Source organism: Entelurus aequoreus, linkage group LG07 (assembly GCF_033978785.1).
Source record: "Entelurus aequoreus isolate RoL-2023_Sb linkage group LG07, RoL_Eaeq_v1.1, whole genome shotgun sequence".
Classification (NCBI taxonomy): domain Eukaryota; kingdom Metazoa; phylum Chordata; class Actinopteri; order Syngnathiformes; family Syngnathidae; genus Entelurus; species Entelurus aequoreus.
In genome coordinates, this window is record NC_084737.1 from 60,653,727 (window position 1) to 60,671,147 (window position 17,421).

The window sequence follows — 17,421 nt, forward strand, 5'->3', positions numbered from 1 at the left end:
AGCATCGCTGAGGAGTATGGATGGTAGCGGGGGTTTGCTGCTCCTCCGTCGGAGTGGATGTTCAATGCCGCCCTTCCTTCCTTGTTTTCGGGGACGTCTGTCTCCTCGCCGTTGCAGTAACAGGTCCTCAGGAATATGGTCCAGCAGCCCCGGTTCTGATGTGGCTTTCCTCCGTAAGGACAGGATCCATTCCCTGCCGTAGACCCATGGTGCCTGCTCGCTTCCCTCTGGGAGTACGGTGTTGGTGTCGTTTTGAATGCCATTGCAGATGCTAGCTGTTATTAGCATTAGCAGCAACAACACTCCAGTTGTCCTCCCCATTGTGTTGTGGTCCTCACTTCTCACGTATGTTACAGCACAGCCAACTTGCCAGCACCACAACAGTTCCAGCAACTAACTTCACATGACGTTACACATTAAAAACAACCACCACAGACAATAAATAACATACAAACAAAACGCTGTGCTCCTGTGCCCGGGTCGCAGCAATGCCGCGCCACAAATATCTTGTCTTTGCAGTCTATTCAATTGAATAAAAGTTGAAAAGGATTTGCAAATCATTGTATTCTGTTTTTATTTTACGAATTACACAACGTGCCAACTTCACTGGTTTTGGGTTTTGTACAATATATTTGTCTCCGAGTGTGTGCGGGAGCCAATGTACAGCCCCAGCCACCAAGACAGCCTAACCCAAAACAGCAGGTGTGGTGCTTAGGGAACAAGGGATCACCGGCTCCACGCAGCCAGACGGGCCAGCGACAGGAACCCCAGAGTTGGGCCCGCCGTGCTGCCTGGCAGGCCATAGACTGATGCGCCAAGCAGAGGACAAGGCAATGGAGAAGCAGGGGACAGCCATCCCCCAAACCAGCGAGAGACCGGGCAGAAAGATGGGACGCCCCGCCCCCAGAGACTCCTCGCAGCCAGACAGGAAGACCGCCCCCGCCCCACCAGTAACCGGGCCCCCAGGAGCGCAAGGGTAGGCCTGGGTAGACACCCGACAAGCCAACCAACACAACAACAAACGAGAACGAAGCTGGCAAGTACGCCAGCCCGACAACCACCCTGTGCACATGCTGCCACAAACATCAAAATCGGCCAGCCCCCGAAACTGGACCCAGCAGCCACGGGCGCCCTCACCACAAACAACGGCTGCAATACCCCTGACAACCAGCACCACTCGATCAAATCAAAGCGACCGACAACCACAAGCCAACAGGACTAGCTCCAGTTCACTAGTCAGCCCAAATGCCAAAACACAAACAAGAGACATCAACACCTCCCCCACTAAAAGACTCCACTCCCCAATCCAAAACCCGCACAACAACTGAGAAACAGCCCCCACATCAAACAAGAAGGTTGTGCTGCCCCGCATCAAGCCACCGACACAGACCCCACAGCGCAAGGCCGGAACAGACGGGCACAGACCCCGCCCTAAAGGGCGCCATACAAATCGGAAGTGAAGACAACTGACCACCCAATCTGCTTCCATTAAAAAAAATACATTAATTAAAATGAATTTAAACATTTTTAAAACCTCACATCCTCAGCAAGGTCTCTGCATGGGAATGGCAGGCCACCAGACCACAGTCGCTGGAGTCTGCGTCAGCCGAGGAGGCAATGAGGGGTGTGTTCACACCTGATCCCCTGCCCACCTGATGTGGGAGTGAATAAAGCCCCCATAGTGTCTACTGTGTAGTTAAAATTAGGAGGTCAGCCATTACAGCCGACCTCCAGTGGGAGATATGTATGCGGGTGGGGACTAATAATGCAATTAGATTTGGGGGACATCAAGGCCATTGTGGGTCCCTACCATGCCGAGCCCCCCAAACCCTAAGTGTCCCGCAGGACAATCCTTTGAAGTCCTATGTGTGTGTGTGCTATAAGTAGGAGGAGCAAATTTGATCAGCGAATGGCCACCAATCACGGCCCCCAACCACTCCAACCCAACACAGCAACGCCTACTGCTGGTAGCACCACAGCAACCACCACAGCCCATCCGCAGTACAAACACTTGCGGCCACCGAAACAAAAGCGCGACCGACCCCGCAACAACGCACACACCTGGCTAATACCAAGGCTGTCAACCCAATGACCCCAACACCATTTAAAACCCAGCCAATCAAGCCATTGGACATCCACGCTGGCCAACCAAACACCTTAACCAAACGCCGACCGCGCCCAGCACCACAGCTGCAGACCGCACAGGGGACCGCCACCAAAAGGCAAACAGCACGCAGCCACCCCGGGAGGAACCGCGCAGCAGGCACCCAGGCCAATCCACCACCAGTCCGACCGCCCCCCCAAGCATGCCCATGGATGCCACCAACGTCCACTTCACCAACGCCTCTCAAAAAAATAAAAAAATAAAATAGCGCCACCAAACCCCGCTATTCATCTCGCACGTCCAGGCCCCCCCCGCCCACCACCCACCAGGCATCCCACCCGGAAGAACTATAAACCAATCAAGACGCCATCAGATGTGACACAGAGAGTATATCCCAGCCTTAACACGTTCTATAGCTAAAGCTAACCTTTCTGATCATTGTGAGGTGTTACAGGGAAGTTTCAAGGCAGACTTTGAGTGGAACTCATAATCTACGGCAAAAGGTCAAAACAGCCTGGTAGAACAAAAGTCACAAAGGCGTCTGGAAGTTTTTTCTGAGAATGTCTCGTAAACATTTTATTTATGAACAGAAGTGTGATACAAGACTCGCCAATCTGTTTAAAATTGCAGTTTCAAAAGATAAGTTATTGCACTGAGCTACTAGATACTTTGTTAAAAAAGTATTTGCTGCCACAGTGGACCTCACTTTATGTGTCCACTTTTGACCACACAAGCTCTTTTTTCTCCACCATTCACAATCTGGGGGTAGGGGTGTTAAGTGCAATAAACTTGTGTTATTTTACGAACTATTTTTCCCTTTCTAGTTTATGATTGAATAGCAGACTGACGCCAGGGAGATAAAGCCCAGAGGTGGAGCCGGATGCTCTCTCTCTTTCTTGCTTGCTCACTCTGGACAATCGCCATTTGCCAACACAGCTGATCACCGCACACCGATGTATGCTGCCAGGACTCGCCGTAATAGCGACTATATAATTTGTATTATGAATCTTCTGTTATATCTTGTGTTAAATAAACTGTTCATTAAGTCAATAACATGTAAGTCCATAGCTTGCATTCTTTGTTACGCGTCCGTCTTAGACTAGACAATGGCACGGAAACTGTAACAGTGTATGTTTGGCATAGGGTTAGATCTTGCATTGGTTCATGGCTGAGACCAGGGATCTTGGGATCCAAAAGGATGGTGATCGTTGAGATTGGGTCTACCTCTGTCTGTGCCTCACTGCCGGTGGCTAGTGGCCACTCATAGCACCTCTGCCAGATCGACTGAGGATACACTAGAAAACGTCTATTACAGTAACGGCATTGGTTTTAGGTAAAATCACTAGGATTTGTATGTATTGTGACATAAATATATTTTTTTATTTGAGTGCTCACTATATGAGAAACATCTTTAGGAGTAAGAATGTGTTGGTTGTACTACAACTAGCCTTTAATGGTTTTATTTTAATAATATTAATTGGGGTTTAATTTAAAAAATCTCCCAGAAGTAGCACAGCACCCTTGTATTTATTACTGTTAATCTGGGTCCATAGAAATAAATTAAAAATGATGAGACCGGATATAAAAATGTCACAAAAACTAAGACAGTGTGACTATTGTATGTCTACGTGGAGAATAGGGGTCCAGTGGAAGCGGCAGTGAAGACAGGGCCTGTGTAAAGCCCTGGTCCATCAACAGGAACCTGGCGAATAAAACAAACAGTTTTAGATGAAGTAGCACAACTTTACACAAAAGTACATACAGTTTGAAATGGGTCAGCACTTTGAAGGTTACTGGAATGATCCATTTATCTCATTCACATCAATTAGAGCAAATACTGTAGGGCCATCAGATCACAGCCCATACAAGGCAAAGTTGAATAAAAGTTTTGAAAGTTTTTTTGTTGGACAAAATATGGAAGGAAAGATCCCTAGATCCTGTTTCCATTGAGGACTTGAATGATGCCACAGAAATAAATGCCAACTCGATGTTTGCACTGACGTGACAGAAGAAATAATCAAAATTGTGACTAAATGTAAATCCAACACATCAACTGATTGTAACCGCATTTATATAGAAAATATAAAAAGGTGATTAAGGGCAACTATTGACATATATCAGCAAACTATCATATCAAACTAAATTCTCAAAACAAAATTAAAATAGCAACATTTTGATCCTAATTATAAGACTGGAGACAATACAACAGTTAACAAACTAAAGACCTCCTTACTTCTACAAAAGCTAACATCTCAACTTTGATGACATCAATCGAAATAACTGAATACATTACCAACACAATCTATTGTAAAAAGTGTGTAGCTGCATGGTTTCAATTGTTTCATCCCTATATAAACATTTGTAAAGTCACAAAAGACTTGAGTTAATACTATTTTCAGACAAAACAACCACATTGAGTTCAGGAGAAAACACAGAAGCTAATAGAAGAAATGTATAAACTAAAGATAATTTGACAAAAACAGACTATGAATCTAAGTAAAACTAAAACAATGATATTCTATAACAACAGGAGAGAAAGTCAAACTCGATTGGATGCAGTAGATAGACACGCTAAACTAAATCAAATGTCATGGTGTAATTTAAGATGATTCAATGAACTGGAAATGTCAAAATATTTACGACATAAGGTGGCAAGCAACACTCCAATAATGAATGAAGCAAAACATTTTGTATAACAGAAATCACTCCTCACTCTACGGCTCGCTAGTGTTACCATATTTTAGTAATTGTGTACAAATATGGGAAAATAACAAAAGTACACTTCATTCACTAACTGTGTTACTACATAGTATTTATTAACCTTGTTACAAAAGAATAATCTATAATGTTGGTTATGGAGAACAGTCAAATTCTTCAAATTTATTGAATCAAAAATATTGAAAGTCAATGAACTAGTGAATTTGCAAACTGCTTAAGTTATGCACAAGCCAACCATAACCTGCGACACAAGAATGTACAACAATTCTTCTCAACAAAATAGGACAAATATAACCTTAGGTAAAACTTTAACTGAAAACATTTGTATGCACATACAACACATTCAAACCTTTAGTATATCAGTATGTGGAATTAAATTATGGAATGGATTAAGCAAATAGGTTTAACAATGTACTCATTTGATTTAGTTTAAGAAATTGTTCAAACTCAATGTGTTTACAAAGTACCAGGAGAAAAATCATGATACAAATCTTGAACCGCATTAAAAAATTAAAATTGTATTAATCTCATTATGGGGATCACAATTTATTAATTCCCACAACGAATCCACTCGGATCAAGGAGCAAATTGTTGTTGCAGATAGCTGGAGTGAAAAAGTCGAGAATATCTTATCATCCCATGAGCAATGGCCACACAGAGAGGTTCAACAGAACTTTAGGGAACCTGATCAGATCCCTACGCCACAGAGAAAAGCAAAGATGGCCTCAGATGTTGCAGACGTTGACCTATGCTTACAACTGAACAGCCCACAAGTCAACAGTGTATGCTTCTTTTTTTCTAATGGATGGACGGATTCCTAAGCTACATCATGTTTCACACCCTGGAAAAAGACAATGACATCATAGACTATAACTGCTACATTAAGTGCATGAGGAATGGTCTCAAGGAAGTCCTCACCCCAGCCAATGCTGAATCCAGCCAGCGACATCAAGCAAACCTGTACAGACATGGATTCAGACATTGAGGAGGGAGATTGGGTTCTCTTAGCAAACCGATGGAGTTGTGGTCGCAGGAAATTAACTGACAGGTGGGAGGCCACCCTCTACACTGTGGTCTCCAAAGATTTAAGGTGCCACACTTACTGGATCGCTCAACCCGACACACGGCAGGATAAAATAGTCCACAGAAACCTGATTTTGCAAGCCAACTTTCTACCAGTTGAGGTTTAGCGTGGGAGTTTGTCCTCCTTTAACGGTGACTCAAAGCAAAAGCTTGGAAATCAAATGATTGACAACAGTGACTTGGTTCCTTCAGCTGGGTTGAATCAATACGAACGCACTGCCAGCTGGGTAGCAGAGACCATTCTCTCAATAGTTCCCACGGCAATTAAATACACACCTGCTGACCGTCCTCAAATTCCCCCTGAAAACACTGAACCGGAATTCCTTCAGCCCACATTCTGGTGACAGTGTTAGTGTTTGCATGAGCACCGAGTCAGACAGTTCAGTGAGTCATATTAGGAACAGATTTGGTCGGATTGTAAAGCCTGTAAATTGACTTATCCAGAACATAACACATAGAAACACAAAGGCAAGCAATAGGGTCAGTGAGTTTGCCAGGACTTTATTTGCATAAGCTACACTTAGCCCCTCATTGATAGTACAGTTTTCTCTTTTGTTCAACTTTAAATAATGTTTAGGTTGGCGTCTTATGAGATTGTGTATATGGTACTTTCCAGAGGTGTGGACACGAGTCACATGACTTGGACTCAAGTCATGAATTTGATGACTTTAGACTCGACTTGACAAAATGTAAAGAGACTTGCAACTCGACTTAGACTATAACATCAATGACTTGTGACTTCACTTGGACTTGAGCCTTTTGACTTGATATGACTTGCTACTTTCCCCAAAACCCAAAGCTTAAAAAGTTATTTGGGAGCGCTCCGTATTTTTCATTTTCTACGTCTGTGTCTATCAGCGTGTTGTTCCTGTCAGCGTGTGTGCTCTCAGTACAATAGCCAATCAAATTAGATCTACGTTATTTTCATCACACAGCATTCATCCAATCAAATTGCAGGAGAACCAATGAAGAAGAGTTGTCAAACAACGCGCCTGTGAGAAAAAAAATATGCCAAAGTTGGTTTCGTCCGGGTATAAAAACTACGACTTGGTCAACAAAAAACGAATTGCCGTATGCAAATCACGCAGTTCGAATATTACAGACGGAGACGCAACAACTTCCAACTTCGTTCGACATTTGAAGTTGCACAAAGAAGGGTAAGTTTTGAATGTAAGATAACGTTTATTGGCTAAGTAACGTGACTTTTATTTGCTGTGTAGTTAAATCAGTGAGGCTGCAAACTCACTGCTAACGTTATAACCATAGACATCTTTATAAGTAGACGCAGCATCGAGCGCTACTGCCTACTGGCGCAGACGAGACCCGGGGCCGCCATCTTGGAGTGGTGATCCGCTCCACTCAGTGCAATTCATTTGGCAGGAGCAATGAACTGTCAGCGCATTTAATTCATCTACCTCACTGAATACCACTGATTTACACGCGTTTTTTTGTCATACGTGTAGCTATGATAACGGACACATGTTTTGGCGTGTTTTATTATTCATAGTTTGCTTAACAGTAATATAATATTCTATAAGTGACCAGATGTCCGAGATCAAAACTGGGAATATAATCCCAGAGAAGGGGGAAAAAAACGGTCAGCTACTTTTAAATTGAAGAAACAGTATGATTAGGTTATATATACATGCGTATATCTTACATAAACAACATTAGATATCTATATATCTTAGGGACCTATAGACTGTATATCTGTTGCTGCAGCAGCAGAGAGTTTATTCAGTCTTGACACTTTGTATTGATATTTTGTATTACATTCTTCCCTTAAATGATCATGTTTACAGTGATTGTTATATATGTATTTTTTATGTATGTGTCTTTGGATAAAAGCGTCTACCAAGTACTTAAACATATATAAACACCTGCAAGTCTTTATATCAGCTAAAACCACCAATCTGTTTCACTGGATTCAGAATAAAACCAATTGCTGTCTTACCCAACAATGTTAGTATTTGAATATTGTTACTTGAAGACTTATTCCTGGTTACAATTATACTGTTAAGAAAGTATTGTCTTATATTTTGCCTAAAATGAGAATGCATCATAATCAATGGCGGCTGGTGAATTTTGTTTTAGGTGGGGCTGAAAGTTTGTCAACCAAACCCCTGTAGGGGCGTCATCCTCCCCCAGAAGATTTATTTGTGATTTTCACATACACATATTGAAGATCTTTGCTCCTTCTCAACTCAGTGGTAATATTATTTTCATAAAATACAACCAATAGTACGTTAATGTTAAATCTCACTTGTGAAAAGTAATCCTTCAATTTCTATTTTCAACAGTCCGCTCATTTGAGTAGGAAAACGCTGAACACCAGCCCGGCATCTTTGTTTTCTACCTTTCAACTGTCAGTTTAGGCTGCTCGCGGGCTCCTCATCACCACTTCAAGATGGCGGCCAAATTGCTCGCATCACAGCAACCAATGTTGCGTCTACTTATAAGATATCTATGGTTATAACGTCATTGCAAACACGGCAATATGTTGAGAGGAGAGACGGTGAGGCGAGCAGAAAGTTGTTTAGCAGGTGAGCATAAGGCAGCGGACTCTCCCCAAATTATAATAAACACCTCCCAGTCAACTACTAGTAACATCACTATGAGCCTGTGACGTTCTAGAAACATACGATCGCAGTCCTTGAGGTGAAGGCTAATTAGCTTTTAGCGTAACGCAAGCTCACTGTGCAGTGCGTGTGTGTGCGTGAATGCGTGTGTGTGTCTGTCTGAGAGAAAGACCTACAGTTAACAACTAAGTTATTTCACTTTACCTTTGTCTGTGTTGATTGAGCTGTGTTGAAGCAGCAAAAAAGGAAATTATGTTAAATGAAGAGTTTCCTGAAGCTGTCTCTGATAGTTGATATAATAATGTAACTGCATCATAAAGCCTACATGAACTCCATGATGTTCAGGGATGAATGGTCTCTCCTATTGCTATTGTATTATTTTTTCAGCGAGTTACATTAATCATTAGTAATGTAGCAGCCTAGTTTTGAATGGCAGGGTCCCTGCTATCACATGTTGATAAAAATAAAACATTTACATAATAAAAATCGACTACAGGCTTCCCAAATGCTGTAACAAATTAAGCATGATGAGTTGAGCATATGTCATAACTCTTTTTTTCAAACGCTTAGTGCAAACGCTTACTTACAGTAAGTCATTAATTTGACTTAAGTCATTATTTTGACTTAGTAAGTCATTATTTTGTCATTATTTTGACTTAGTAAATTAGTAAATCAAAATATTGACTTACTAAGTCATAATAATGACATACTGTACTTAGTATCTCAGGTAACTAGGACTGTTTTGTGTATTGTTTTTACTTTACGAACAAAATATCGAGATATATATAGTATATCGGCATTCAGCATATGGAGCGGAAAACACAACCAAAAATTGTAGGCTTCCTCACGCGACGAAGCCGGCCTACTTCACCACAGTCTGTAGTCTATTGCCCCCCCGAGGCTGTGGTGGCAGCGACGAGATGGAGACGTGATGGCGACAGGCCGAGTTACGCTGCTCCTTACACCCACCAACCACCTTCCCCCTGGAGAGACACCACCTTAACTAACACATTTTCTGAGGGAAACACTGAATTTACTTTTACTAATCACATGCGTTCATGCGTTAAGGTTAACAGCAAGTTTAGTTAAATTTTTTACAATATTTAACAGCATCAAAATACAGTATAGCATGGCTGTGGAGCATGCAGCTTATGAGAGATTTATCAATCTAGTTTATTAATACTATTCACTAATGTTTTCTTGATGCTAAACATTGCAGCATACACCTAAAGAAATATGGTCATAAGTAAGTTTACAGACAATAGGAAGAGTAAAAACTAGGGCTGTCAAGTGATAATTTTTTAAAATCAAAGTAATCACACTGTGACGCTTGGGTCGCATGATAGCAAAGATTGTGATTCAAGATGCAGAAGGCAGCAGGAGACAGCATGCAGGTATATATTTAATACAAACAAAGACAAAAACACTAATGCACATGTGCAGCGAGGTGCGCGCCAAATAAACACTAATGCATTAGGGAATGCATAAAAACCTAGTATCTAGTTTCTACTATGTAGAAACAAACTTACTTTGAAGCCTCAGAAAAGGGAACAGCGTTTAACAGTATGCATACAGATAACAATCCAAGACAAAGACAAGCTTGACTTGAATATCGACGACTAAATTCAAAACAGGTGCGCTGGGAGACAAAATAAAGCTGCTTCAGGACACTCAAAAAGGAAGTGGAACTATAAAATAAGCGTTCAGGACAGGAACACAACATTAAACATGGAAAAACCACTAACAGACTCAAAATAAGGCATGGCCTGGTGTAACCAGCCGTGACACACACACTTGAACTGTGAGTAATCATAGGTTATTATTTGTTTGCATGAATACAATTTGTTTAATAAAAAACACCAACATTTGAATACAAATGCGATTTGGTCTTCAGAACGTCATACAGGAACATTTTTTAAATGTTTTACTGAACTGCAAGTAATTGATTTTCTCACAACTTGGTGACAGTAAGTATAGTAAGAATTAAGTGCACATTTTCAAAGTCTCTGCAATAAAATAGCAAACTAGGTACAGATGTACGGTATATTAATAGATCATGTAAAAAAGACACCTTTTAACAACTTTACATAGTACACCACTTACATCTGAATTTACTCTTCCTTAGTTTAACCAGTTGTTTAAACAAATGTAAGCCATTTTTAATTTTGTTGACGCAGTGGACCGAGTGTAATGTGCCACGGTATTATTGTGAAGCCAGAAGTGTGTGTGAGAGAAGGGGCCTTGACGAGAAGGCAGTGTGTTGACGAAAGACGTGACGGTTGTCAAAGAACATACCTCTCAGATCCGTCGTAATGGTCTGTCTTTTCTACAGTGCTTCATCAAATTATAAAACCTCACTCTGTAGTTTGTAAACTGGTGTTGGTCTCCAGTCTTATAAATCGGTACAATTTTTGCTATTTTCATATTGTCTGGGAATTTGCCTGTTTGAAATGATAGGTTGCTGATACATGTTAAAGGTTCTGAAATATCTTCAATAACCTTTTTAATCGTTTTCATATCAATTTCGTTGCAATCAGTTGAGGTCTTGGATTTACCTTTTTTCACAATATTGATTATTTAAATAAATAAATAAAAGGGTTATACTTGTATAGCGCTTTTCTACCTTCAAGGTACTCAAAGCGCTTTGACAGTATTTCCACATTCACCCATTCACACACACATTCACACACTGATGGCGGGAGCTGCCATGCAAGGCGCTAACCAGCAGCCATCAGGAGCAAGGGTGAAGTGTCTTGCCCAAGGACACAATGGACGTGACTAGGATGGTAGAAGGTGGGGATTGAACCCCAGTAACCAGCAACCTTCCGATTGCTGGCACAGCCACTCTACCAACTTCGCCACGCCGTCCCCATTTCCTCTTTTGTCTCTCCTTCTGGGAACATAGAGTTGAGGTTTCTATCTATGGTGTCATTCAAGTCCTCTACTGACTCAGGATCTGGTCCAATGTTCACTAAGTACTTATTGAAGTTTTTATCCACTTCATTCATATTGTCATTTTTAACATTTCCATCTAAGAAGTATTTAGGATAGTCCCTTTTAGCACCATTTTTAATAATGCTATTTAGGATGCCCCGTGTTGCTCTCATATTGTTTTTGTTCTGGTCCAAAATTGACTGTAGTATTCTTTTCTACATGTTCATAGTATGCTAGTTAGCTTGTTCTTATACGTCTTGTACTTGTTTTCTGCTTCTGTAGATCTTTGTGTTATAAATGTTCTATATAGTGTATTCTTCTTTTTGCAAGCATTTCTCAGTCCATTTGTCATCCATGGTTGATTATTTTTCTCTTGCCTCTTACTAAGTTGTTTCAATGGACAGTGTTTGTCATAAAGTATCTCGAAGGTATTAAAAAAAGGTACCATATGCCTCATCTACATCATTTTCATTGTAGACATTGTCCCAACTCTGTCTTCTCAGATCATTTTTGAGAGCTGTCATTCTTTGTTCTGTACATATTCTTCGAAAAGTATTTTTGTCATCCATGTTCCTCTTCTTGTAGTTTCCGTTGTAGATTATGAAAACTGGCAGATGATCACTGATGTCGGATATTAGTAGGCCACTTGTGGTATTTTTTATCAAAATCATCGGTAAAACTTATCAATAAGTGTGCTGCTGTGTCCTGAGATTCTGCTTGGCCTTATGATTTTAGGATATAAACTCAGGCTATACATTGTGTCCATAAAGTCATCTATGGGCTTTTGTTTGCTAGGGTTCAAGAGGTCAATGTTGAAGTCTCCACATAAGAAGTTTATTTTTGGACTGATTTTAGTAAAAGTTGCCCTAATCCAATTCTCAAACGTATCAATGTTTGACTTTGGTGATCTATATATACAACTGATCAGTACAATTTTGCTTTTTTCTTGACATATTTCAATGGTTATACATTCTAAGATGTTATCAATAGCTAGCTGAGGTGGGACCAAGTCATTGTTTTGCAAGTCACAAGTACGTCTCAAGTCTTTGCCCTCAAGTCTCGAGGCAAGTCCCGAGTCAAGACAGGCAAGTCCCGAGTCAAGTCCAAAGTCAAGACTGGAAAGTCTCAAGTCAAGTACCAAGTCCTGCATTTTGAGTTTTGAGTCCTTTCAAGTCCTTTTATCCACATACTAATATATTTACACAGATTGTGTATGCTTTTAAAACGCTGTATTTATTTATTAAAACAAGTGCATTTGAAATTGCAGGAAAAAAAATAGTGCTGACATTGCACTTCATAATAGCACTGTTAACCAGTCATTTTAAACATTTAACTCATTCCTTTACAGAATAAACACATTTGAAAATACAAGTGCAACTGTACTTGTTTGCACAAAAGTGTTAACATTGTATTTCCATGGCATATTGCACTGTAACTAATTCCACAGCAGTTTCTATCCTGTTCTTACCTTATCTCATTGATCTCATCTCATACGGAATGTGTGTTTATGTGTGCGTACACATGAAAAACATAACAAATACATGAAAATAACAATGAACAGAGTTGGTACTTTTTAGATGTCAGGGCCCTATGCAATATGTACACATATTCTTAATATAGTATGCATTTTAACTGACCTTTATTTGACTATGTTTGTTTTTTTGTAGGTGGCTAAAATACGCGGTGCTGCTGACCGCCGTCTAACGTTACGTTACTGTGTGTGATAAATTGACTAACGTAACGTTATGTATATGTACCTCATGCAACCCTGCTTAAAAAAAATCACTTGACAAAAAAGTATGAATAAGGTAGCGAACTGCAGTGGACGCAACAGATTGCCGTGTTTGCAATGACATTATAACCATAGACATCTTATAAGTAGACGCGGCATTGGCTGCTGTTACGCGAGCAATTTGGCGGCCATCTTGAAGTGGTTATGAGGAGCCGACGAGCAGCCTAAACTGACAGTTGACAGATAGAAAACAAAGATGCCGGGCTGGTGTTCAGCGTTTTCCTGCTCAAATGAGCGGACTGCTGAAAATAGGAATCGGGGGACTACTTTTCACAAGTAAGATTTGACATTAACGTACTATTGGCTTGTTTTGTGAAAAGAATATTAGCACAGAGTTGAGAAGAAGCAAAGATCTTCAATATTTGTATGTGAAAATCACAAAGAAATCTTCTGGGGGAGGATGACCCCCCTTCAGGGGTTTGGTTTACAGACTTTCAGCCCCACCTAAAACAAAATTCACCAGTCGCCACTGATTATGATGCATTCTCATTTTACGCAAAATATAAAACAATACTTTCTTAACAGTATAATTGTAACTAGAGATGTCCGATAATATCGGCCTGCCGATATTATCGGCCGATATATGCGTTAAAATGTAATATCGGAAATTATCGGTATTGTTTTTTTTATTATCTGTATCGTTTTTTTGTTTTTTTTGTTTTTTTTTAATTAAACCAACATAAAAAACACAAGATACACTTACAATTAGTGCACCAACCCAAAAAACCTCCCTCCCCCATTTACACTCATTCACACAAAAGGGTTGTTTCTTTCTGTTATTAATATTCTGGTTCCTACATTATATATCAATATATATATCAATACAGTCTGCAAGGGATACAGTCCGTAAGCACACATGATTGTGCGTGCTGCTGGTCCACTAATAGTACTAACCTTTAACAGTTAATTTTACTAATTTACATTCATTACTAGTTTCTATGTAACTGTTTTTATATTGTTGTACTTTCTTTTTTATTCAAGAAAATGTTTTTAATTGATTTATCTTATTTTACTAATTTTTTTAAAAAGTACCTTATCTTCACCATACCTGGTTGTCCAAATTAGGCATAATAATGTGTTAATTCCACGACTGCATATATCGGTTGATATCGGTATCGGTTGATATCGGTATCAGTAATTAAAGAGTTGGACAATATCGGAATATCGGATATCGGCAAAAAGCCATTATCGGACATCCCTAATTGTAACCAGGAATAAGTCTTTAAGTAACAATATTCAAATACTAACATTGTTGGGTAAGACAGAATTTGGTTTAATTCTGAATCCAGTGAAACAGATTGGTGGTTTTAGCTGATATAAAGACTATCAGGTGTTTATATATGTTTATGTTTAAGTATTTGGCAGACACTTTTATCCAAAGCGACATACATAAAAAATACATATAAAACAATCACTGTAAAAATTATCATTTAAGGGAAGAATGTAATACAAAATATCAATACAAAGTGTCAAAACAGAATAAACTCTCTGCTGCTGCAGCAACAGAGATACAGTCTATAAGATATATAGATATCTAATGTATTCATACATTGTTTATGTAGAATATACGCATGTACAGTATATATAACCTAATCATATTGTTTCTTCAACTTAAAAATAGCTGACCGTTTTTTTACCCCTTCTCTGGGATTATATTCCCAGTTTTGATCTCGGACGTCTGGTCACTAGATTATTCTATTACTGTTAAGCAAACTATGAATAATAAAACACGCCAAAACATGTGTACTTTATCATTGATTGGCAACACTAAATTGGCCCTAGTGTGTGAATGTGAGTGTGAATGTTGTCTGTCTATCTGTGTTGGCTCTGTGATGAGGTGGCGACTTGTCCAGGGTGTACCCTGCTTTCCGCCCGATTGTAGCTGAGATAGGCTCCAGCGCCCCCCGCTACCCCGAAGGGAATAAGCGGTAGAAAATGGATGGATGGAGCGGATCACCACTCCAAGATGGCGGCCCCGCGTCTCGTCTGCGCCAGTACGCAGTAGCGCTCGATGCTGCGTCTACTTATAAGATGTCTTTGGTTATAACGTTAGCAGTGAGTTTACAGCCTCACTGATTTAACTACACAGCAAATAAAAGTCACGTTAGCTTACATTCAAAACGTACCCTTCTTAGTGCATCTTCAAATGTCGAACGAAGTTGGAAGTTGTTGCGTCTCCGTCTGTAATATTCAAACTGCATGTTTAGCATACTGCAAATCGTTTTTTGTTGACCAAGTCGTAGTTGCAAGTCTCTTTACATTTTGTCAAGTCGAGTCTAAAGTCATCAAATTCATGACTCGAGTCTGACTTGAGTCCAAGTCATGTGACTCGAGTCCACACCTCTGCTAGCTAGTGACATATTCTTTACCACATTGTAGTTTAAGTTCTTCATCACGTACACAGCTACTCCCCTCCGTTCTTGTTCATTCTGTTGATATCGTTTAGTTCATATGCTTCTAGTTCAAAATCCATTCCTTTTTTAGCATTCAACCATGTTTCTGAGATAGCGATAATTTTGAAGGGTTCGTTGAATTGCTCCAAAAAAATCAGAATCAGAATCAGAATCAGAAATACTTTATTAATCCCCGAGGGGAAATTAAAAATGCTTCACATTGTTGTAGTTAGCATACAAACTTCTGCTGTTTAAATGAATAATCAACAGTTTGTTGTCTATTTTAATAGTTCCGTTATATTGTTCGTCTGAATAATAAAAACAAGTATTCCTTGTGTGAAAGAAAACATTTGTATCTGGATCTATATTCTTATCTAATTCCAGACTATTGTAATCTATGTTGCTGAAGGTTTCATTTCCATACTTTTCTGTTCTCCAATAATTTGTGTTGCTCTCTGAATGTCTATAAGTGTAGATGAATGTGCACCTGAGTGAAGATCGTCCGTCCATCCATCCATCCATACATCCATCTACCTTCTTCCGCTTATCCGAGGTCGGGTCGCGGGGGCAGCAGCCTAAGCAGGGAAGCCCAGACTTCCCGCTCCCCAGCCACTTCGTCCAGCTCTTCCCGGGGGATCCCGAGGCGTTCCCAGGCCAGCCGGGAGACATAGTCTTTCCAACGTGTCCTGGGTCTTCCCCGTGGCCTCCTACCGGTCGGACGTGCCCTAAACACCTCCCTAGGGAGGCGTTCGGGTGGCATCCTGACCAGATGCCCAAACCACCTCATCTGGCTCCTCTCGATGTGGAGGAGCAGCGGCTTTACTTTGAGCCCCCCCGGATAACAGGGCTTCTCACCCTATCTCTAAGGGAGAGCCCCGCCACCCGGCCGAGGAAACTCATTTCGGCCGCTTGTACCCGTGATCTTGTCCTTTCGGTCATAACCCAAAGCTCATGACCATAGGTGAGGATCGGAACGTAGATCGACCGGTGAATTGAGAGCTTTGCCTTACGGCTCAGCTCCTTCTTCACCACAACGGATCGATACAGGGTCCGCATTACTGAAGACGCCGCACCGATCTGCCTATCAATCTCACGATCTAATTGCTTCCCTCACTCGTGAACAAGACTCCGAGGTACTTGAACTCCTCCACTTGGGGCAACATCTCCTCCCCAACCCGGAGATGGCACTCCACCTGTTTCCGGGCGAGAACCATGGACTCGGACTTGGAGGTGCTGATTCTCATCACAGTCGCTTCACACTCAGCTGCGAACCGATCCAGTGAGAGCTGGAGATCCTGGCCAGATGAAGCCATCAGGACCACATCATCTGCCTAATCCAGCAGCCACCAAACCAGATCCCCTCAACGCCTTGACTGCGCCTAGAAATTCCGTCCATAAAAGTTATGAACAGAATCGGTGACAAAGGGCAGCCTTGGTGGAGTCCAACCCTCACTGGAAACGTGTCCGACTTACTGCCGGCAATGCAGACCATGCTCTGACACTGATCATACAGGGAGCGGACCGCCACAATCAGACAGTCCGATACCCCATACTTTCTGAGCACTCCCCACAGGACTTCCCGAGGGACACGGTCGAATGCCTTTTCCAAGTCCACAAAGCACATGTAGACTGGTTGGGCAAACTCCCATGCACTCTCAAGGACCCTGCCGAGAGTATAGAGCTGGCCCACAGTTTCACGACCAGGACGAAAACCACACTGTTCCTCCTGAATCCGAAGTTCGACTATCCGGCGTAGCCTCCTCTCCAGTACACCTGAATAGACCTTACCGGGAAGGCTGAGGAGTGTGATCCCCCGAT

At 41.2% G+C, this 17,421-nt stretch overlaps 1 protein-coding gene across 1 annotated transcript in view; it reads right to left on the reverse strand.

The window, feature by feature from the left end:
- Positions 1 to 2,652: 2,652 nt before the first annotated feature.
- Positions 2,653 to 17,421, reverse strand: part of LOC133654110 (protein SON) — a 188,093-nt gene continuing 173,324 nt past the window's right edge. Inside the window, exon 20 of the mRNA XM_062054135.1 lies at positions 2,653 to 3,806. Within this exon, the coding sequence (XP_061910119.1) occupies positions 3,729 to 3,806 (78 nt within the window). The 3' untranslated portion in view covers positions 2,653 to 3,728. The remainder of the gene's footprint in view (positions 3,807 to 17,421) is intronic.